The sequence below is a fragment of the Sodiomyces alcalophilus genome (assembly GCF_042370955.1).
Source record: "Sodiomyces alcalophilus JCM 7366 unplaced genomic scaffold ACRALscaffold_3, whole genome shotgun sequence".
Classification (NCBI taxonomy): Eukaryota; Fungi; Ascomycota; class Sordariomycetes; order Glomerellales; family Plectosphaerellaceae; genus Sodiomyces; species Sodiomyces alcalophilus.
Genome location: NW_027263534.1, coordinates 79042 through 95304, shown reverse-complemented (window position 1 = coordinate 95304; position 16263 = coordinate 79042). Strand labels below are relative to the sequence as shown.

At 55.5% G+C, this 16263-nt stretch overlaps 5 protein-coding genes across 5 annotated transcripts; 3 read left to right on the top strand and 2 right to left on the bottom strand.

Moving 5' to 3' along the window:
- Positions 1–236: 236 nt before the first annotated feature.
- ACRALDRAFT_208464 (uncharacterized protein) lies at positions 237–5177 on the bottom strand (the record flags this gene model as incomplete). Its single annotated transcript, XM_071022451.1, has 9 exons — positions 237–406; positions 489–4100; positions 4213–4351; positions 4392–4495; positions 4549–4613; positions 4652–4684; positions 4747–4866; positions 4934–4970; positions 5015–5177. 9 exons carry the CDS (start codon positions 5175–5177, stop codon positions 237–239), a joined length of 4443 nt encoding a protein of 1480 aa, XP_070875548.1.
- On the top strand, positions 4997–7061 carry ACRALDRAFT_1048821 (uncharacterized protein). Its single transcript, XM_071015559.1, has 3 exons — positions 4997–5170; positions 5269–5868; positions 5970–7061. Exons 2-3 carry the CDS (start codon positions 5274–5276, stop codon positions 6917–6919), a joined length of 1545 nt encoding a protein of 514 aa, XP_070875547.1. The 5' UTR covers positions 4997–5170; positions 5269–5273; the 3' UTR covers positions 6920–7061.
- Positions 7062–7466: 405 nt separating this feature from the next.
- On the top strand, positions 7467–10573 carry ACRALDRAFT_1062276 (uncharacterized protein). Its single transcript, XM_071016569.1, has 3 exons — positions 7467–8500; positions 8564–8756; positions 8841–10573. The coding sequence occupies exons 1-3, from the start codon at positions 8204–8206 to the stop codon at positions 10148–10150; spliced, it is 1800 nt and encodes a 599-aa protein (XP_070875546.1). The 5' UTR covers positions 7467–8203; the 3' UTR covers positions 10151–10573.
- ACRALDRAFT_1069326 (uncharacterized protein) lies at positions 10545–12509 on the bottom strand (the record flags this gene model as incomplete). Its single annotated transcript, XM_071017660.1, has 2 exons — positions 10545–11171; positions 11310–12509. 2 exons carry the CDS (start codon positions 12507–12509, stop codon positions 10545–10547), a joined length of 1827 nt encoding a protein of 608 aa, XP_070875545.1.
- A 739-nt stretch (positions 12510–13248) lies between these two features.
- ACRALDRAFT_1062274 (uncharacterized protein) lies at positions 13249–14439 on the top strand (the record flags this gene model as incomplete). Its single annotated transcript, XM_071016568.1, has 2 exons — positions 13249–14113; positions 14189–14439. 2 exons carry the CDS (start codon positions 13249–13251, stop codon positions 14437–14439), a joined length of 1116 nt encoding a protein of 371 aa, XP_070875544.1.
- Between the last annotated feature and the right edge of the window lie 1824 nt (positions 14440–16263).

Genomic DNA, 16263 nt, shown 5'->3' with positions numbered 1-16263 from the left:
TCCCAGACCATGCTCTGTATGCTGTCGCAGAAGTACAGGAAGCGAATGGGGTATAAGTAATGCAAGAATGTCGCGGTCGGGTAGTAAATAAAATAAGACGCGACGCAATTTTTGTTGTCCCGTCCTGCGTCGTGGATTGGCCCTCATCATGATGTCGTTTTTTCGTTTTTCGTTTTTCGTTTTCTTTCTTCCATAGTTCTCTGTCGTAGGAATACCTCTTCCCCTTTCCTGCTGAATTAATAATGGCGCTTTTGTCCATTGAGCATGAGGTTGGGGCCCATTCTCGCCGCAGGTGGAGGAGTCGGGGCGCCAGCGTTGGCGGCGGCTGCTGCTGCGGCTTTCTTGGCGGCCAAAGTTGCCTTTCGTTTGTTGACGGCGCCCTGCATGCTTCCATTCATCCATCTCTCTGCAGAAGGGGTTAGCACAATGTCGCGCTTTCGAATAGGTAACGTCGGAGGTTGAAAGGGAAAACAAAAGCCACAACTCACTCTTCATGGACGCGGACATCTTCTCCGACTTGGTCATGGTCGCGTAATCCTTAATCTCATCGCCTGCCTGGCTGGCCGGCGTGGACGTAGCGGCCGAGGATGGCGCCGACGGTGCCGCCGAAGACCCAGCACGATGACCATAGGCACCCGTCGCTGTTGGCGATATCGTCCCGCCGCTTCGGCCCAACACGGTCCAGCTGTCTCTGCCGAGATGCTTGAAGGTGACCATATGACACGACTTGGTGGGGGATCCTTTTCGTGAACGCGACGTAGCAGCAAGTTCCCTCAGAATCGCGTGTGATGCTGTGTTCTGATGACGGCCGTTCGCGGCAGGACGGTCTGTACACCCGACGGTGTGCTTGAAGTTGATTCGGAGCCGCTTCTTGGCGGGCTCTGTTGCTGTGGCGGGGTCTTCGTCCTCATCTGCCTCATGTTGCTCGTTCGGCTGTCGCTTCGCGTGTCGAAGGCCGTACGTGGAGGCGCCTTCGTCGTCATCGTCGGAGCTGGAAGTCGCCGACATCCCGTCCGCCGCGACACCTCCACCGTTTTGCAGCTTGGTTGATCGGGGAGCCGCCTTACCCCGACCACCACGAGTCTTGCGAGAACGCTTTGGCGTGGGCTCATCCTCCGTTTCGTCGTCCTCCTCGGTGACATCGGACACGGTATCATCGTCCTCATCGGCAGTGTGAAACGCGGCTGCTGCCTTGGGCTGTCGGCCGCGTTTTCGCTTGCGAGGAGACTGGTCTGCGTCATCGTCGGGACTGGGCGAGGCTGCCCGAGCATCGGCCGTGGCTGCCTTTTTTCCTTTGGGGCCCCGCTGTTTCTTGGCACCAGAGCTCTTCACGGCTGCCGCGGAATCGAGGTCCTGTTCCTGTGCTGCCTGTGGGTTGGCGGGTGGTCGGCCACGCCTCCTGGGTCCTGCCGGCTTGATACCGCGGTCCACCGGGGTTGCTGAGCGGTTGTCATCCTGCAGCAAACCTTCGTACAACTTGGGCGGATTCCGGGTCCTCTTCCCTGTGACGACAAGTCCATCACCGCCGTCGCCGGCCTCCGCAGCCTTGGCAGTCTGCTGTGGCTGGCTGCGCAGCTGTCGGCCAGCCATGATGCCGTCTCGCTGGTTGAGGGGGTCCTGTTGACCAATCTTGCTGGGGTGAGGGTCGTAGTCGAATCCGTAGGCGCTCGCCATGACGCGATCCTGCCATCGCTGCCGATAGGTGCCCTCCTCCTTCTCCTTGATAGGCGCTCGGTACCCGCGGAGCTCAAAGTCCTTCTCGATGTACGACTCGATCTTGGCAAACTGGCTGAGGTTGGCCGTCTTCTTCTCGTACTCGGCATCTTGAGCAGCCCGGCGTTTGGTGTTCTCAAAGTCGTCGACACGCCGGCCGCGCATCTGCCATTCCGTCTGCCATGCGACAAGGGTCTCGTTGGCGTGAGCCAGGAAAGCCCAGAGGTCGGCAGTCGGCATACTCTTGTAGTCTTGTACGGCTTGCTTAAAGTCCTCTGGGTCCCGGAGTTTAGCGAACCGACATTGCTTTCGGGCCCTCTGGACGACCCGTTCCTGTGTAGCGGCAGCTGGCTTCTCCTTGTTGTCGTCCGTGGACGTGGGCGCCGGCGTGTTGGCACCGGTCGGAGCCGAGGACGCTGGGGCGGGGGAGCCAGGGCGAGGTGTCTGGGTGGTAGGTGTGGGAAGGGCTGACTCGGTGTCGACGATACCGTTCAGTCCTGGCGTGTCGTCATCACCATGGTCGTCGGCCTCGTTGTCGTCGTTGTCGTTCTCATTGTGGTTTACATCGGCATTGACACGGTCGCCCGCGTGATCTTGGCCGTCCTGAGGAGCCTCTTCATCGTCACCACTGTTCTTAGCCGTTTCGGGTTCCGCACCGTTGACTGCCGTGCTACCACCCTCGGCGCCATCGCCGTCCTGGCCCTCGGCATCGTCGTCGTCCCCATCGACATCGGCATCGGCGTCGGCATCGGTCGCAACGACCTGCACCATGGGTTCCGGGTGGGTCACATATTCGCCCTCAATGTAGGGTGTGAGGTGGGACCATGGGTAAGTTCGTTCTCCTCCCTCCTGGGGCTCGACACTGGAGCTGCATGTAACGCCATTAACAGCACGCATTTTCTCATCCTGCTGGGGCGTATTGGATGCATCATTTTCTGAGACATCGGCCTGGGTGCCTGATGTTCCTGATCCGGTATCCGGGGTCGAGAGAAGTTGGTGAATAGGGTGAATGGGTTGACTGGGATGACTGGGAATTGTGGTAGGCAGCCTGTGAGTATCGTCGTAGCGTGGCTGCTCATCGCCTTTCAATAACGAATCCCCGGCAGATTTCTGAGTCGGTGACGGTAGAGGTTCCGATTCTTGAGGGCCGGAAATGGACTCGCCATCACGAGCCGACGCGTCAGTCATGTCTCTATGTGGCCTTGTGAGATTAGAGATGGATGGCGCGATAGTGCGAGACTCGCTCGGCTCGTTGATATCGCGTGCTGTGAATGAGGCCCCATGTGGGGAGATACCGTTCTGGGTGAGCTCTGGCTTGGAATCGTGGCCGAAGGCGCTGCCCTCCACCAGTTCAGTGTCTCGTGATGGTCTTTGTTGTGGCGTAGGAGAGACTTGATGGCCAGGGTGATGTTGGACCTGCACATCTGAAGAGACGTCATGATGGTCGATACGACGAATCGAAGTGGGCGAAGACCTAGGCTTATTTGCCTCGTCATTCATTTGGGTGTCTCCTCGGGAGGTTCGCCGTTGCGTGAGAGGGGACACAGGGCCGTCGGATGAAGGAGGAAGAGGATGGGGTTGGGAATTTTCCGTGTCCTTGTCGACGACGGGGAACGTCAAGGCCTTGGGGTGATGGTCGAAAATGTTGCCAGAGGTACGCAGGTCGCTCGAGTCGCCCACCACCTCGATGGTGTCTTGAACGACATCGTCCGAATGGGGGAAGTACGTGAGGTGGTCGGAGTTCTTCCTGGTCGAAGTTTTGCGGCGGCCGGACGAACTCCCATCGGGAATGCCAAAGTCGCGCGAGGTTGTCCTCTTCCGCTGCGAGCTGTGTGGTGCCGGTGCCGGAGCGTCATCTCCAGCGGCTTCGCTCTCTGCGCGTCGCCGGCGAGTGGCAGGGCGAGGGGCGGGAAGGGCAATCTCGGGCAGCTCGTCTACAAAGTCCTGGGCGGCGTAGTCGATTTTTGGGCGTTTCCGGAGATTGTGAGAGCCTTTCTTGTAGCTCTCATTCTCATCATCCTCGTCGGCGGCGCCATCCATACTGCCGAATGTGCGGGTGCGCTTGCGTAGCGACATGCCATTGCTTGGTGTAGTAGGCGGCTCTTCCTCAAAGCCAAAGAATCCGGTGTGAGAGTGAGGTGCAGCCGAATCCTGACGCTTGGCGCGTCGATTGGGGGATGCAGTCTGTGGGGTCTGAGAATTCGCCGCGGGCGGCGAACCGAGGTGAGAAGTTGAAGTCGGATGAGATGCCGCGATGGTGTCTTGTTCATCTGTGAGCCCAAAGCTACTAGAAGGCGTGGGAAAGGTTTTGCGGCGATTGGGCCGACTGCTCCGGCTGCGGTCCATCATGGTGATGGTGATGGTGATGATGGGAGTGCGGATAAGAGCTGCCTATGGGTAGATGAAGAGGGCAATGGAAAAGTCGAGATTTGTAAGCCCAGATGGTGATAAGCCTGGAAGAACGAAGGCGATATTAAGAAGACTTTTCTTCTTTCCCACGGCAGAGGGAGTAGAGGGATTCTTGGTAAAAGAAGGGCAAGGGAATCGAGAAGAAATTAAGGTGAAAAATGGGTAAGTGGAAGAAAAGGAAATCGCGCGAGGGAAGAACAGAACCCCCCGGTGCTGATGAGTTGATGAGCTGTAAGGGAAAGAACCTGTAGAGCAGGCTTCGCCGAGACCCCAGTGTGTTGTTGTGTGTGAATAAGAAGGACGAGAGAAGGAAAATCCGTTGAATTATTCCCCCCCGTCGTCCGGCTTCCCCGTCTAAGCCGTAGGTAGATGGCTATCGACAGTATTGTCAGCCGGGAAAAAAAGAGTCTGTAGAAGTGCCTCAACCGCGGCGGCAAAAAAGAGGACGGAAAGAGGTCGTAAAATGGTTCAATATCAACGATTGACCAAGCCTGGAATTAATCGCCTTGGGTCGAGATGCCCTTCTTACTGACAAAACTTTGGTGTCTCGATGCTGTCCTGGCTTGATCCCAATTCAGCCACGCGCTTCCGGGGGTTAGAGATACGTACCTATCATCTCACCACCCGACCCGCCCCTGGCCCTGTGGCTTGTTAACTGCTAAAGTCGCTGACGGGGAAGGCTGTGCTTTCCCATTGGTGCTCGGGATTCCCACTTTTCGTAATGCAGTCTTTTCATTGGTCTCCCTGTCACCCAATGACATGTCGAGAGTTTCCCGAGAGGTCGACCATTCCTTATTGAGACTAGTGTCACCGAGAGCATCTGGTGATGTAGTCCAGACACCATGGAGCTTTCACATCCCATTTCCAGTATCACGAGGCATTCGACTTGCACATAGCTTCCTGCCTTTGGATTGTTTACGTACATCATACCGCGATTCTCTACGCGAGACTTTCTCTAGTAGAACCATTTCAACCACCCAAGACGAACCGAACTCGATCTGGCCGGTGTCCTCCAAGCTACACTCCCAATTGTGGTGAAGCTCCTTGGGTATCATCTCCCCTCCCTTGATACTACGGAGTTCACCTGCCTTCTTCCTGCAAAACAAACGGGGGAGCTACATACCTAACCTTGTTCTGTATCTATAGCTACCATGGCTCCCAAAAAGTCAAAGGCCGCCTCTGCTGGCGATGACATTGACGAACTCTTCGACGCTATCGGCAACGACCCCGCTCCCAAGAAATCTCTGGACAGGAAGTCCAAGCCCACCAGCGCCGCCTCCAAGGCCATGGCCGACCAAGACATCCTAGCCGAGCTAGAAAAGGACCTCGAAGAGCCTTCACGACCCCATACTCCCCGTGTCCGCGAGCCCGCCGCCAAGAGCTCGCCGTCCCGACCGACGGCCGCCCCGACCCAGGACGATAAGCCCAGTGGTGCCGTCACCTCCGCCGCTGCAGCCGCTCGCAAGTCCACCGATAGCGCCCGTTCTCTTCGCGCCAGCTTCACCCCGAGTGCGACCAGCTCGGATCTTCAAGAGTCGGAAAAGAAGGGCACAGTCGAGCAGCAAGCTGCCCCTGCCACCTCCGCCGCGCCTTCCCAGGGCGGCGGCTGGTGGGGTGGGATATTCTCTACGGCCACTGCAGCCATGAAGCAAGCCGAGGCGGCCGTGAAGGAGATTCGGGAAAACGAAGAGACGAAGAAATGGGCGGATCAGGTCCGAGGAAATGTCGGTGGATTGCGCGCTCTTGGTGAGTTATGCCCCGGACGCTAGAAATCGCTGCCTAGAGTTTTTCCCTTCACTTGGACATGGCTAGGCTAACCATCGCCTTTTGGCGACACTTTGCGACAGGTGACAACCTCCGCCAACAAGCCCTACCGACCTTCACCAACATCATCCACACCCTCGCACCACCCATCAGCCAGCACGAGCGCCTGATGATTCACATCACACACGATTTTGTCGGATACCCGTCTTTGGACCCTATCATCTACGAAGTCTTTTCCCGCGTTATGGCTCAGGTCGAGGGCGGAGATTTGATGGTCATCCAGCGGGGCCAGGAAAATACCAGCAGGAGATCCCACGACGGCGGGGCCGGCTGGCGCGACGGCCCCTGGTGGAGGCAGCCCGATTCGCGCCGTGATCTCGGCGTGATCAAGGGTCTCGTCGAGGGAACCAAGCTATGTCGCGCCGGTGTTGAGGCCTATGCAGACGAATACTTCGCCGCCCACGGCGGCATCGAGCTCGCCAAAGTCCGCGCCACCGAGGCCGCCAGCGAGAGCAATCCCGTCCGCAGCTCGGATATCTTTCTGGCCGTTCAGGCGATCGGCTTCGATGCCGACAACGGACTATTCGCTCGGACGGCGGCTGTCGAGAAGGAAAAGGAGTCGTCCGCCGTCGCCGACCCTACCGGCGGCGCGGACGAGTTGGTCTGCTTTGCCCTCTTCGTCCTGGACCCCGTCCACGAGATTGAGTACTCGACGCTCAGTCAGTCCATGCCCGCCCGATGGGTCCGTTGGCTCGATGCAGCCAACCCCCTAACCCCTGCGAGCGACGACGAGGACCAAGACCTGTCGGACGAGTTCCCAGTGCCCGAGGAGATTCGGGAAATCATCGAGGCGGGGGCGGTGGATCCGCGAGAGTGGGTTACCGAATGGATCGAAGAGACACTCAGCCTCGCTGTCGGTGTCGTGGCCCAAAGGTATGTCGCCCGCAGAATGGGCGTTGGAGAGGGAGGTGTCGGAAGGGGAAAGAAACCAGCCGAAGACGTCGTACAGGAGAGAGCCGGGGAGGGAGTCTAAGCTAGCCTGTCTGATTAAGCGGTATTATCGTGTCATTTTTCAGTTTGACTTGGTCAGTTCAAGGACCACTGCTCTCGGCTCGTTCATATTTATAACTGAATATAATCTCCCGGGATGTTTCTGTCACTGTCATGGACAAGGAAATACAATGTCCTTGGATTGACCAGACTTAGTAATGAAAGGAGATGGACGTTGAGAAATCGTTGAGGACTGGGACGTCTTGCCTTGCAGAGGTATGTTCTTGGAATTTTCCCACAGCTGCAGCTTTTTAGCTAACTGAATCTCCCGGTTCGCAGGTGTTGTCGCAAAGGCCATGGCGCACCTGCACTGTCTTGAGCATGTTGACGGTTGTGGTCGTTGCAGGCTAAATTGTTTACATAATCATGTACTGTGTGCCAAGCTCCAATCTATACGTTGTACCGCTGAGCTCAATAGTGTACTGTACCATCGTACAGAATCATGCCGCTGAAATTTTCTTTTAAAACCAAACTTCTCCCTCGCTTCTCATACGCAAGGACAAGGACACCGACTTTACCCTCGACCGGCACTGGAGCCAGGGGCCTGTTACGAACTCGAGTGAGTTTCACTTCGGCCTCACGATGCCAAATTATGGCGTCTGTCATTCAAGTCCGTTCCAGTCGAACCTGTAAATTACTTTGCAAGTCCGCAGCCGAGGGACCAGCCACTCGCTCGCCTCAACGGCACGAATTTCACGAGTCTTCGTCCCAACGAAGGTCTTCTCGCCGCGACACGTTCTGTGTTGCACGGGAAGGAGGCTGAGAAATAACTCACCGGTCCCCCTTGGGAACTGATTGTCGCTGCTAGATCAACCAATGGACCATCATAGTCCACGCCTGTCTCTCCTTAGGCATCGGGTTTACCGATGCCTGAGTTGTGTCACACGGGCGAGGCTCCTAGCGCTCCTACATATCTATATCGTGCCAGTAGCGAATACACCAATTCCCTGTTTCCTCCCTTGCGCTGATGTTTAGTGACTACAGTATCGCTTCCGGAAAACTCTTGCTCTCTTTTTTTGTATCTTCCCACCCCGCTGGTGGCTAACCGCAAAGCATCCGTCCACAGTTGCGTCATGACTTCGACATCGGACAGAAACGAAGCCAGGCGCATATAACACCATGGACCAGCGTGCTCACCTCGTATCTCGCCCATTCTCTGTCTCATCATTGCAACCGACCGCCGCAGTCTTTCGTTCATACCTCTTCATCCTTCAGGATCGATCTCGTCAATATTCCAGATAACAGAGAGCTACTTGATGCATGCATCATGTCGGCCCAGAAAGCATCCAAGTACTCTCACCTGCCGTTGAGCACGACCGGACCTCTTGACTGCGCCATCATCGGCACGGCGCTGCTCAATACGCCGTCTTTCAACAAGGGCACAGCCTTCCCGCCCGACGAGCGAAGGCAGTTCCAATTGACTGGACTTCTCCCCCAAAACGTCCATACTCTCGAACAACAGGCCAAGCGGGCCTGGGAGCAGTACTCCGCCATGAACGATGACCTCTCCCGAAACACTTGGATGGCGTCCATGAAAGAACAGAACGAGGTCCTGTATTTCAAGGTGCTGGTTCTCGCAGAAAGTAAAGCATCTCGTGATCCGATCCATATCTGACATGACTGGCAGCTCCTGATCGACCATCTGGGCGAGTTGTTCAGCATAATTTATACCCCGACCGAGAGCGATGCCATCCAGAATTACTCGCGTATCTATCGTAGGCCAGAGGGATGCTTCCTCAATATCCATGACATCGATAGGGTGGAACGCGACTTGGCTCAATGGGGCAACCCGGAAGACATGGACTACATCGTCGTTACAGGTACGGTTGCTCTTCTTCCCCTCCTGCCAATCGCTCTTTCGCATGTCCGCAACGCCCATGCAGCATGCTAATTATATCCAACAGACGGCGAGTCGATTCTGGGCATTGGGGACCAGGGCGTGGGCGGGATCCTCATATCCGTTGCAAAGCTGGTACTCACCACAGTTTGCGCTGGCATCCACCCTAGCCGCACCCTCCCCGTCGTTCTCGACTGTGGCACCGACAACGAGTCCCATCTCACCGACGACCTCTACCTGGGACTTCGGGAACGCCGTGTCAGGGGCCCCAAGTACGACCAATTAGTCGACACTTTCGTCCGAGAAGCGCGGCGCCTCTATCCTCGCGCCTACATCCACTTCGAGGACTTTGGCGTCACCAATGCACGGCGCATCCTCGATCGATACCGCTCCGATATTCCGTGCTTCAACGACGATGTGCAAGGGACCGGTTGTGTCGCCCTAGCCGCTATTATGACTGGTCTACGCGTGAGCGGCCAGACGCTTTCCGAACTGCGCATGGTCATTTTCGGGGCCGGCTCGGCCGGCGTGGGTATCGCAGACCAGGCGCGCGATGCAATCGCCACGGAGCGTGGCATCAGCAAGGAAGAGGCAGCCAAGCAGATCTTCCTCATCGATAAGCCGGGTCTCCTAACATCCGAATCCGAAGTGTCGCCGGCCCAGAAGCCCTTCGTCAAGGATGCGAAGTCCTGGAAGGGCAAAGATACCTCACTGCTCTCCGTTATCCAGGAGGTTCGCCCCAATGTTCTTATCGGGACGTCCACTGTCCCCAGATCTTTCACCAAGGAAGTGGTCGAGGCCATGGCCTCCGGGGTCGAACGGCCCATTATCCTACCACTCTCGAATCCCACCCGACTGCACGAGGCCGTGCCCGAGGATCTTTTAAACTGGACCAACCGCAAGGCTCTTGTTGCCACCGGATCTCCATTCCCTCCTGTCAAGGGACCTTGGGGGAAAGATGGTGCTCAAACTGAGGTGGAAATAGCCGAGTGCAACAACTCGGTTGTCTTTCCAGGTATCGGCCTAGGCTCCGTCTTGTCTCGCGCCCGTCTAGTTACGGATAAGATGCTTGTGGCTGCCATTCACGGCGTAACGCAGATGAGTCCCGCCCTGGAACACGAAACGGGTCCGTTGCTGCCTGGGGTCGATGCCGTGCGAGATGTCAGCGTGCGCGTTGCGAGGCGCGTTATCCAGGCTGCCGTGGAGGACGGCGTGGCGACCGAAGTGGATATTCCGACCACCGATGCCGACCTGGACGAATGGATCCGAGAACAGATGTGGGAGCCGAGGTACCGGCCTCTACGGTTAGTCGATGCCCAGTCTGCATCGAGGGCGGCTAAGGGCGAGTTGAAGATTGCCGGAAGTTCGACCAAGTAGCCTTTACCCAGCCCAGAAAGTCGTTTGGAGAATCGGGGTGAATAGGCACAAGGAGAATGTGGCTGAACGGCTGGGCGGTGTAGTTATAGGAGTAGGGAAAGGTTGCCAAGGCTTACTACGTGCGGGCTCCTTCTGACGGCCTCCTCAGGTTGACGCTGAAGCCTCTTTTGGGTTCTGCGGAGCACCAAGATGCACAGTTTGACCTAGAGAGGCCGAGGGAAAACAGGGGAACGCTGCGTTGAAACAATCCCGTTGATTCATACCAGCGAAAACGAGTAACGTCATCCAGTGTGCCCATATACTTTGAAAAGTCCATGGGAATCCCCTCGCGATAAATAGGATAAACCCTTGTACTCGAGGTCCTTATTCTGACACCCAGGTAGGTAGTTAACTGTCACGCATGCAGTGCCGGTGTGGCCCGCTCAAACACAGAAGCGATCTCCGTGGCATGGATACGTAGAGCCTTTTTCCCTTCTAGCATCCGGAATACTAGACCCTCCACCATATTCTGGCAATTCAGCGCCTCCCTTGCTCGAGACACTCCATTGAGCCAGTCATTCATTTGGCTGTAGGCCCCTCCATATTTATCTGGCAAGTCGCGAATAAGCCACCCTCGTACGGTTCTCTCTGGAAGACCTATCTTCCCCAGTACGTAGGCCATTGTAATACCCAACGCCCATATATCCCCAGGGCACGTTCGCGGTCCATAGACGGCAAACTCAGGAGGGAGGTACCAAGGCGTTCCGCCAGGTCGGATCTCCCCTTCCGAAGAAGCCATCCCGAAGTCTAGGAGTACGGCGCCGCGCTGGGGCGAGTAGGCAATGTTCGCGGGCTTGATGTCGTTGTGGACGATCTGGCGGGCCGCAAGGAACGCGAGGGCGGATGACATGTCACGAACAATTGAATACGCATCTTGTGGCGTGAACGATGAGTTTATGTCCCGGTGAAGAGACGGCGGGAGGTGCTCCACATAAATGGCAAAGAGACGACCATCGAATGCCTTGAGCGAGATGATGTTTCTCTGTTAGTGGCGAGGAGTATGTTAGCGAGTATTGCAGATGCATCGTGCGGAGGCTCGGGCGGCGCAGAAGAGGTACGTGAGGAAAGGAGAGAGGAAGCTGGATGGATGAATGCACGTGGGGAATAGGAAAAGAGTTACATGGTGCAGCTGTTCGAGGAAGCGCTTTTCACGTTTCCAGTTATTTGCGGTTTGGATAAGGTCCTCGGCCCTGTGACCTTCGTATCTCATCACTTTGGCTACAATATTCTCCGAGAGTTCCGAGTGCCGACCCGTGAACAAGCTAGCGGATGGCGTGTTGGCGACTCGTTCGAGCCGGCTCAGCTCATAACTGGCTAGATCGCGGCTGGCCATTGCCTCGGATTGCTCCATCCGGACGATAGCAGACTCGCCATCCGAGAGATTCAGGAGTGGCGTGCCACCGATATGGACAATACGCCGTGTATCCAGGGTAAGAATCCTAGGGTTAACACTGGTGCCGGCGGCGGCCCGGGTTGTTGGGGCAAGGAGCATCTCCGTCACGTCGTCTTCTCGCCTTCGCCGCTTAGAGCCCGCCGCCTCCTCACTATCCTCTTCGGGAGCCGAACGCTTACTAAGGATAGAGTCGCCGGGCAATTTCTTCGGCGCCTTTCGTATAGTAACGGAATACTGTCGCCGCAAAATAATCATGTGAAGAAGGTGCTGCTCTTCCGCTATGTCATCGTCTCCCCCCACAGAAATTCTCCACATGCCTGGCCCGACTACTCGGTTTTGGCCCGTCAAGACATGATCTCGGCTGCTTCCCATAGAATCGAGACAGCTTAGATAGATAGGCGTGTCAGATCGGTTAACTAACAAACAATCGTCCTTGGCTGGGTCGTAGTATAAGCGACAACGGAGGCTATGGGGAATTAAGTGTGGTGGCGGCGTGTCGTACGACCGGTCGTAGAAGGGGAGTGAAATGGTAAAGTCCACATCGTGCGTCCGCTGCACCACGCCGACCATGTCCCAGTCTCCTGCACCCCATGGAAGGCGGATCACGGCCGAGTCTGTTATACTATCATCATTGCGGCCCGAACGGCGCGGTGGGTAGGCGACAACAAGACGAGCATCCAGTGACGAGGCAAGGGACGCGTTCCTAAAAGCCTCCCTTAGTTCAGCGAGCTGAGGGTCGGCGGTGCGTGGTGCTGGCTTGATTTCTGACTCTCTCCGGGTCGGCGCCAATTTATGGTCTAGCTCCGATGGCGTAGACGATAGGGCCGGCGGAGAGCCTAAGAGCCCGGTCCTGGCCCGATCGAGGCGGCCTTGCCATTCCGCTGAGTTGCTAAAGGGCTGCGTAGATCCCTCTGGAGGCAGTGACATCGTGTAAGTGTTTGTATGCACTGGGAACTGTGGTCTGTGGAGAGAAGAGTCAAGGAGCGGAAATCGATAGATGAAGACCGAAGATTGAAGGGGTATCTGATTTATATGGGCGTATCCGATACTTCGCAGCGGGACAGTGATTTGAGTGAATACATATCCGATTGGGCACCAACAGTGATGATATTGTGATATGTACTGAGTATCTACAGCGTATTCGGCAGTCTGTACATCAATTAACGATGGGCAGGCCAGGCGGTTACACTTAACCAATCAGAGCGAGTTAGCTGATGGTCCTTTCCCACCAACAGGAACGACGTTGGAGCTAAGCCCTGAGAAAGCGCCTATGGGCGACCCGGGGAGGACCATGGACTTAGGCGTCGCTTATTGACTGGCGGCCGTGCTACGCCCCACTACCTTGGCTGGAAAGGAACGAGCCGGCGAAAAGCAGGGCGTGGCACGGGTAATTGTAATTACGGAGCAGTCGTCACAGGTACCTACCGTCCTCTACCGCCAACTAATTAGTTGGGTTTAGTTTTCACTCCGACAAGCATCCGTCCGCCTTTCCACTTCATCTTCACCCATCAAATCTCGACTAATCTCTACAAGAACTTTTTTTATATCGCTTCTCCTTCCGAAACGGAAATCACGCGCCAACTTGTGTTGTCAATACACCGCCTGATCATTCCTCCCCGAACGTGGCCCCGGCGGTCGTCACCAAGATCCAACCCCAGCAAACACAATGGCCTGTCCCTTCGATCCACCGAATGGGACTTACCAGAAAGAGAAGATTTGGATAAACACCGCGAAACCCGGATTTCGGAATCCAAAGAGGGTCTGGAACGAGTACTGGAAACGGTTCAATACGATCACCATCCCTTTACTCGACGAAGACGCCTACTTTGCCGATGCCATTGCCGCCGCGAAGCGTGCTCAGGATCGTGACCACCTAGAGGAGCTTCTTGCCGAGAAATTCGAAGAACGCCGCCAGGATCTTACCAATTTGCTCACCGACATCTTTCTCGCAGCGAGGTGCGACCGAAAGAACTTCCCGTCCCAAGCTGTCTGCAACGCCGCACGCAAAGTCGGCGAAACCGGCAGCTTGGATAGCTTCCTACAATTCGTTTGCGGTGTTGCCTTCAACTGGAAAGAATTCGTTGGTCAGGCACATATCGACGCTGCCAAGGAAGACAACGACCATGTCAACGACGGCGACGGTATCCGCAGTCCCCGTCATGATTTCCCAGATGATTCTTGGTCAGAGTTCGGAGAGCAAAGCATCTGGGACCCCCCTCTCTGGTACGAGTCGAGTGAATGGAATGACGATGCAGCGTATCATAACAAGAAGCTACTAAGAGTGACCGAGTGCGACGATGAAAACGACGAGGCACCCCAGGACCGACAGTTGCTGCCGTCGCCAGCCGAGGATCGTGACAGGGCATCAGCCACAGACGGGCGGGGAAGAGGAAAAAGAAAAGGAAAAGAGAAGACACGACAAGAAAAGATATCTGAACCAGAGGGACCACGAGAAGAAGAAGGGGAAGAGACAAGAACCGCCGCGATACCGGAGCAGCCGCTTGGTTCATCCTGCGGACGACTAGGCACGGGTTCGCATAAGAGAGGCACGGGCGCATCGCAAATCGGCCAGCGCGGAACGCGGGTCATAACGCTGACAACTCCAGGACGAGATTCCAATACGAACCACATGAACCTGGACCCTACCACGTCGTCGCTGCCACATATAATAGAACCTTCCGAGCAAGGGACTCTACAAGCGGCTGGACATGAATTTGGGCAGGGCGCTGGGTCTGGAAACAACCATATCCCAGCCAGCAACGTAACAAAGGTCAATGGTCCGAGTAAGAGGACAAGGTCCTTTCACCAGGACAGTGATGGCGAGGATAAAGGGCAGAAACGAAGGAAGCCAGGGTAAAGGGCCCGCTTTACGTAAATCGGACACAGCCCCGCGCCAGCGGTTCGGTGACGAAATCCCGCATAATAAGTTTGTCCACTCGGCTAGAGACGTGATGCCAAATGTAACGACAAAGTGGCGAGCCAATGTGTTGGATATGTTGAACAAGCGAGTGATGTGTACGGTGTTCGAGCTGCACTGGAATGGCACGCAATTTTCCCCGGATAGGGAGCATCGGTTCCGGAAATATATATTCCAAATTGGTCGTCCACGTGGGCACATGGCATGGGCATACCTAGTCAGGGACCAGACAGTCCCAACAAGTTCCGCACTCGTGATATTCGCTGTCTGTGGAGTGACGAATGTTGGTCCGATCGCAGCGGTTCTGCCGCGTGGTAAGTATCAATTGAGAGCTTCTGTACGTGGCAAACAAGTCTTTATGCTTCATCTACTTGAAAAAGCAGGTCTCTATCGACCTGCCTGAAACAGAAACAAGACCCTTGGAAGCCAAGGCTCGATGGAGCAAGGGAGTCCAGGGATACTTTAAGCACGGAACGCCCAATAACTGGAGTGACTAACCAAAGCAAAGAATTACCCGGAAAGCGGCCAGTGGCCAAGCATTTTGCTCAACGACCGTGACGCCAAGTTCGGCAAGGCCAAGCACGGGTCTTCCACGCACGTCTCGATGTCTATGACCTCGAGAAACCTCCGGAGCCCGAGGACATTGACTACGTCCCAAACTCAACGTGGCAGAGTCCATCATGGACTGGAAGGAACATCTATCAAGACGGTTTCATCGATACATTCACCGGAACACACGCCGTTATAAGGTACCTACTGTGACTTTCGTGGACAGTTCAGTCGTGGTACAAGGCCGACCACGAGCCGGACTTGCCTGCCAAGGACTTCGAAACGCGGGATATGCGGACAATATCAGAAAGCGGTATAGCTGAGTTTATCGAGTTGTTGCGGCAATTTTAATTACCTAGGAACGCGGGAATATTGAAAACACAAAGCTGATAGTGAATTGCCATGTCTTCCTAAACATTTCGGAGAAGGGCCAAGGCCGTTGTTTTAGTGCGTGAATGAAAAAGAGGAGCATGGACTGATCTCGTCTCTACTTTTTACTGATGCTGTGACTTGTTTTACCTCCTATATACGCGAAAAGAGACGGAGAAACATCTGTTCAGTACACAGACATACATCTGCTCGTACCATACAACGTAAAGCCGATCCGTCCCTTGTTCCTGACTACGGGGCATGTACTAACACTAGTCCGTATAAAGGGCATTCGGAATTCGGACCCACTAACCATTGCCGGAAGCGCTGCCACTCCGAACAATAGCCGGCCGGATACGGCGGCATATAATTACGTTATATGCCCCTCCACGGCACTGTCGACACACACAATGCTCTCAATTGCTTTTAGTTACTTCGTAGTACTTTTCCTCTCCCGCCTGGGTCCACTTCCCGTACTCCACTTTCTCGCCCTAACTTCAAAGCCGAATGCAGAATACCAAAGTAGGGATAGCGCTTCGTGTTAGTCCTGAAAGCAAGTTCAATGTTCCCTGTTCTGTCCGTCCTGATCAATAGGAAGAACATGAAGATCCAGGGCGTTGATCAGGGTTCAAGTCATCTCCCTCTGCGCGTATGTATATCTAGATACAAACCCCCGCCCACTCGTCCTCCTTTTCGAGTTTCATAGTCCCCGCTCTCTGGTATCCTCCCCGTATTCCGATTTTATACCCACTAGGACCACTCGGAACGGCTCCTATGTACCAGCAGTCGAAGTATACGACGTCCATCATTCCGTTGCCTCAACGGAGTTCCCTTTCTTGCTCTCAA

Excerpts from the sequence above, each read along its gene's own strand:
- ACRALDRAFT_1062276 (XM_071016569.1), top strand. The coding sequence starts at position 8,204 with ATGTCGGCCCAGAAAGCATCCAAGTACTCTCACCTGCCGTTGAGCACG. Across the intron at positions 8,501-8,563 it reads ACGAGGTCCTGTATTTCAAG|CTCCTGATCGACCATCTGGG; the intron begins GTGCTGGTTCTC and ends CATGACTGGCAG. Across the intron at positions 8,757-8,840 it reads GGACTACATCGTCGTTACAG|ACGGCGAGTCGATTCTGGGC; the intron begins GTACGGTTGCTC and ends TATATCCAACAG.
- ACRALDRAFT_1048821 (XM_071015559.1), top strand. The coding sequence starts at position 5,274 with ATGGCTCCCAAAAAGTCAAAGGCCGCCTCTGCTGGCGATGACATTGAC. Across the intron at positions 5,869-5,969 it reads CGGTGGATTGCGCGCTCTTG|GTGACAACCTCCGCCAACAA; the intron begins GTGAGTTATGCC and ends ACTTTGCGACAG.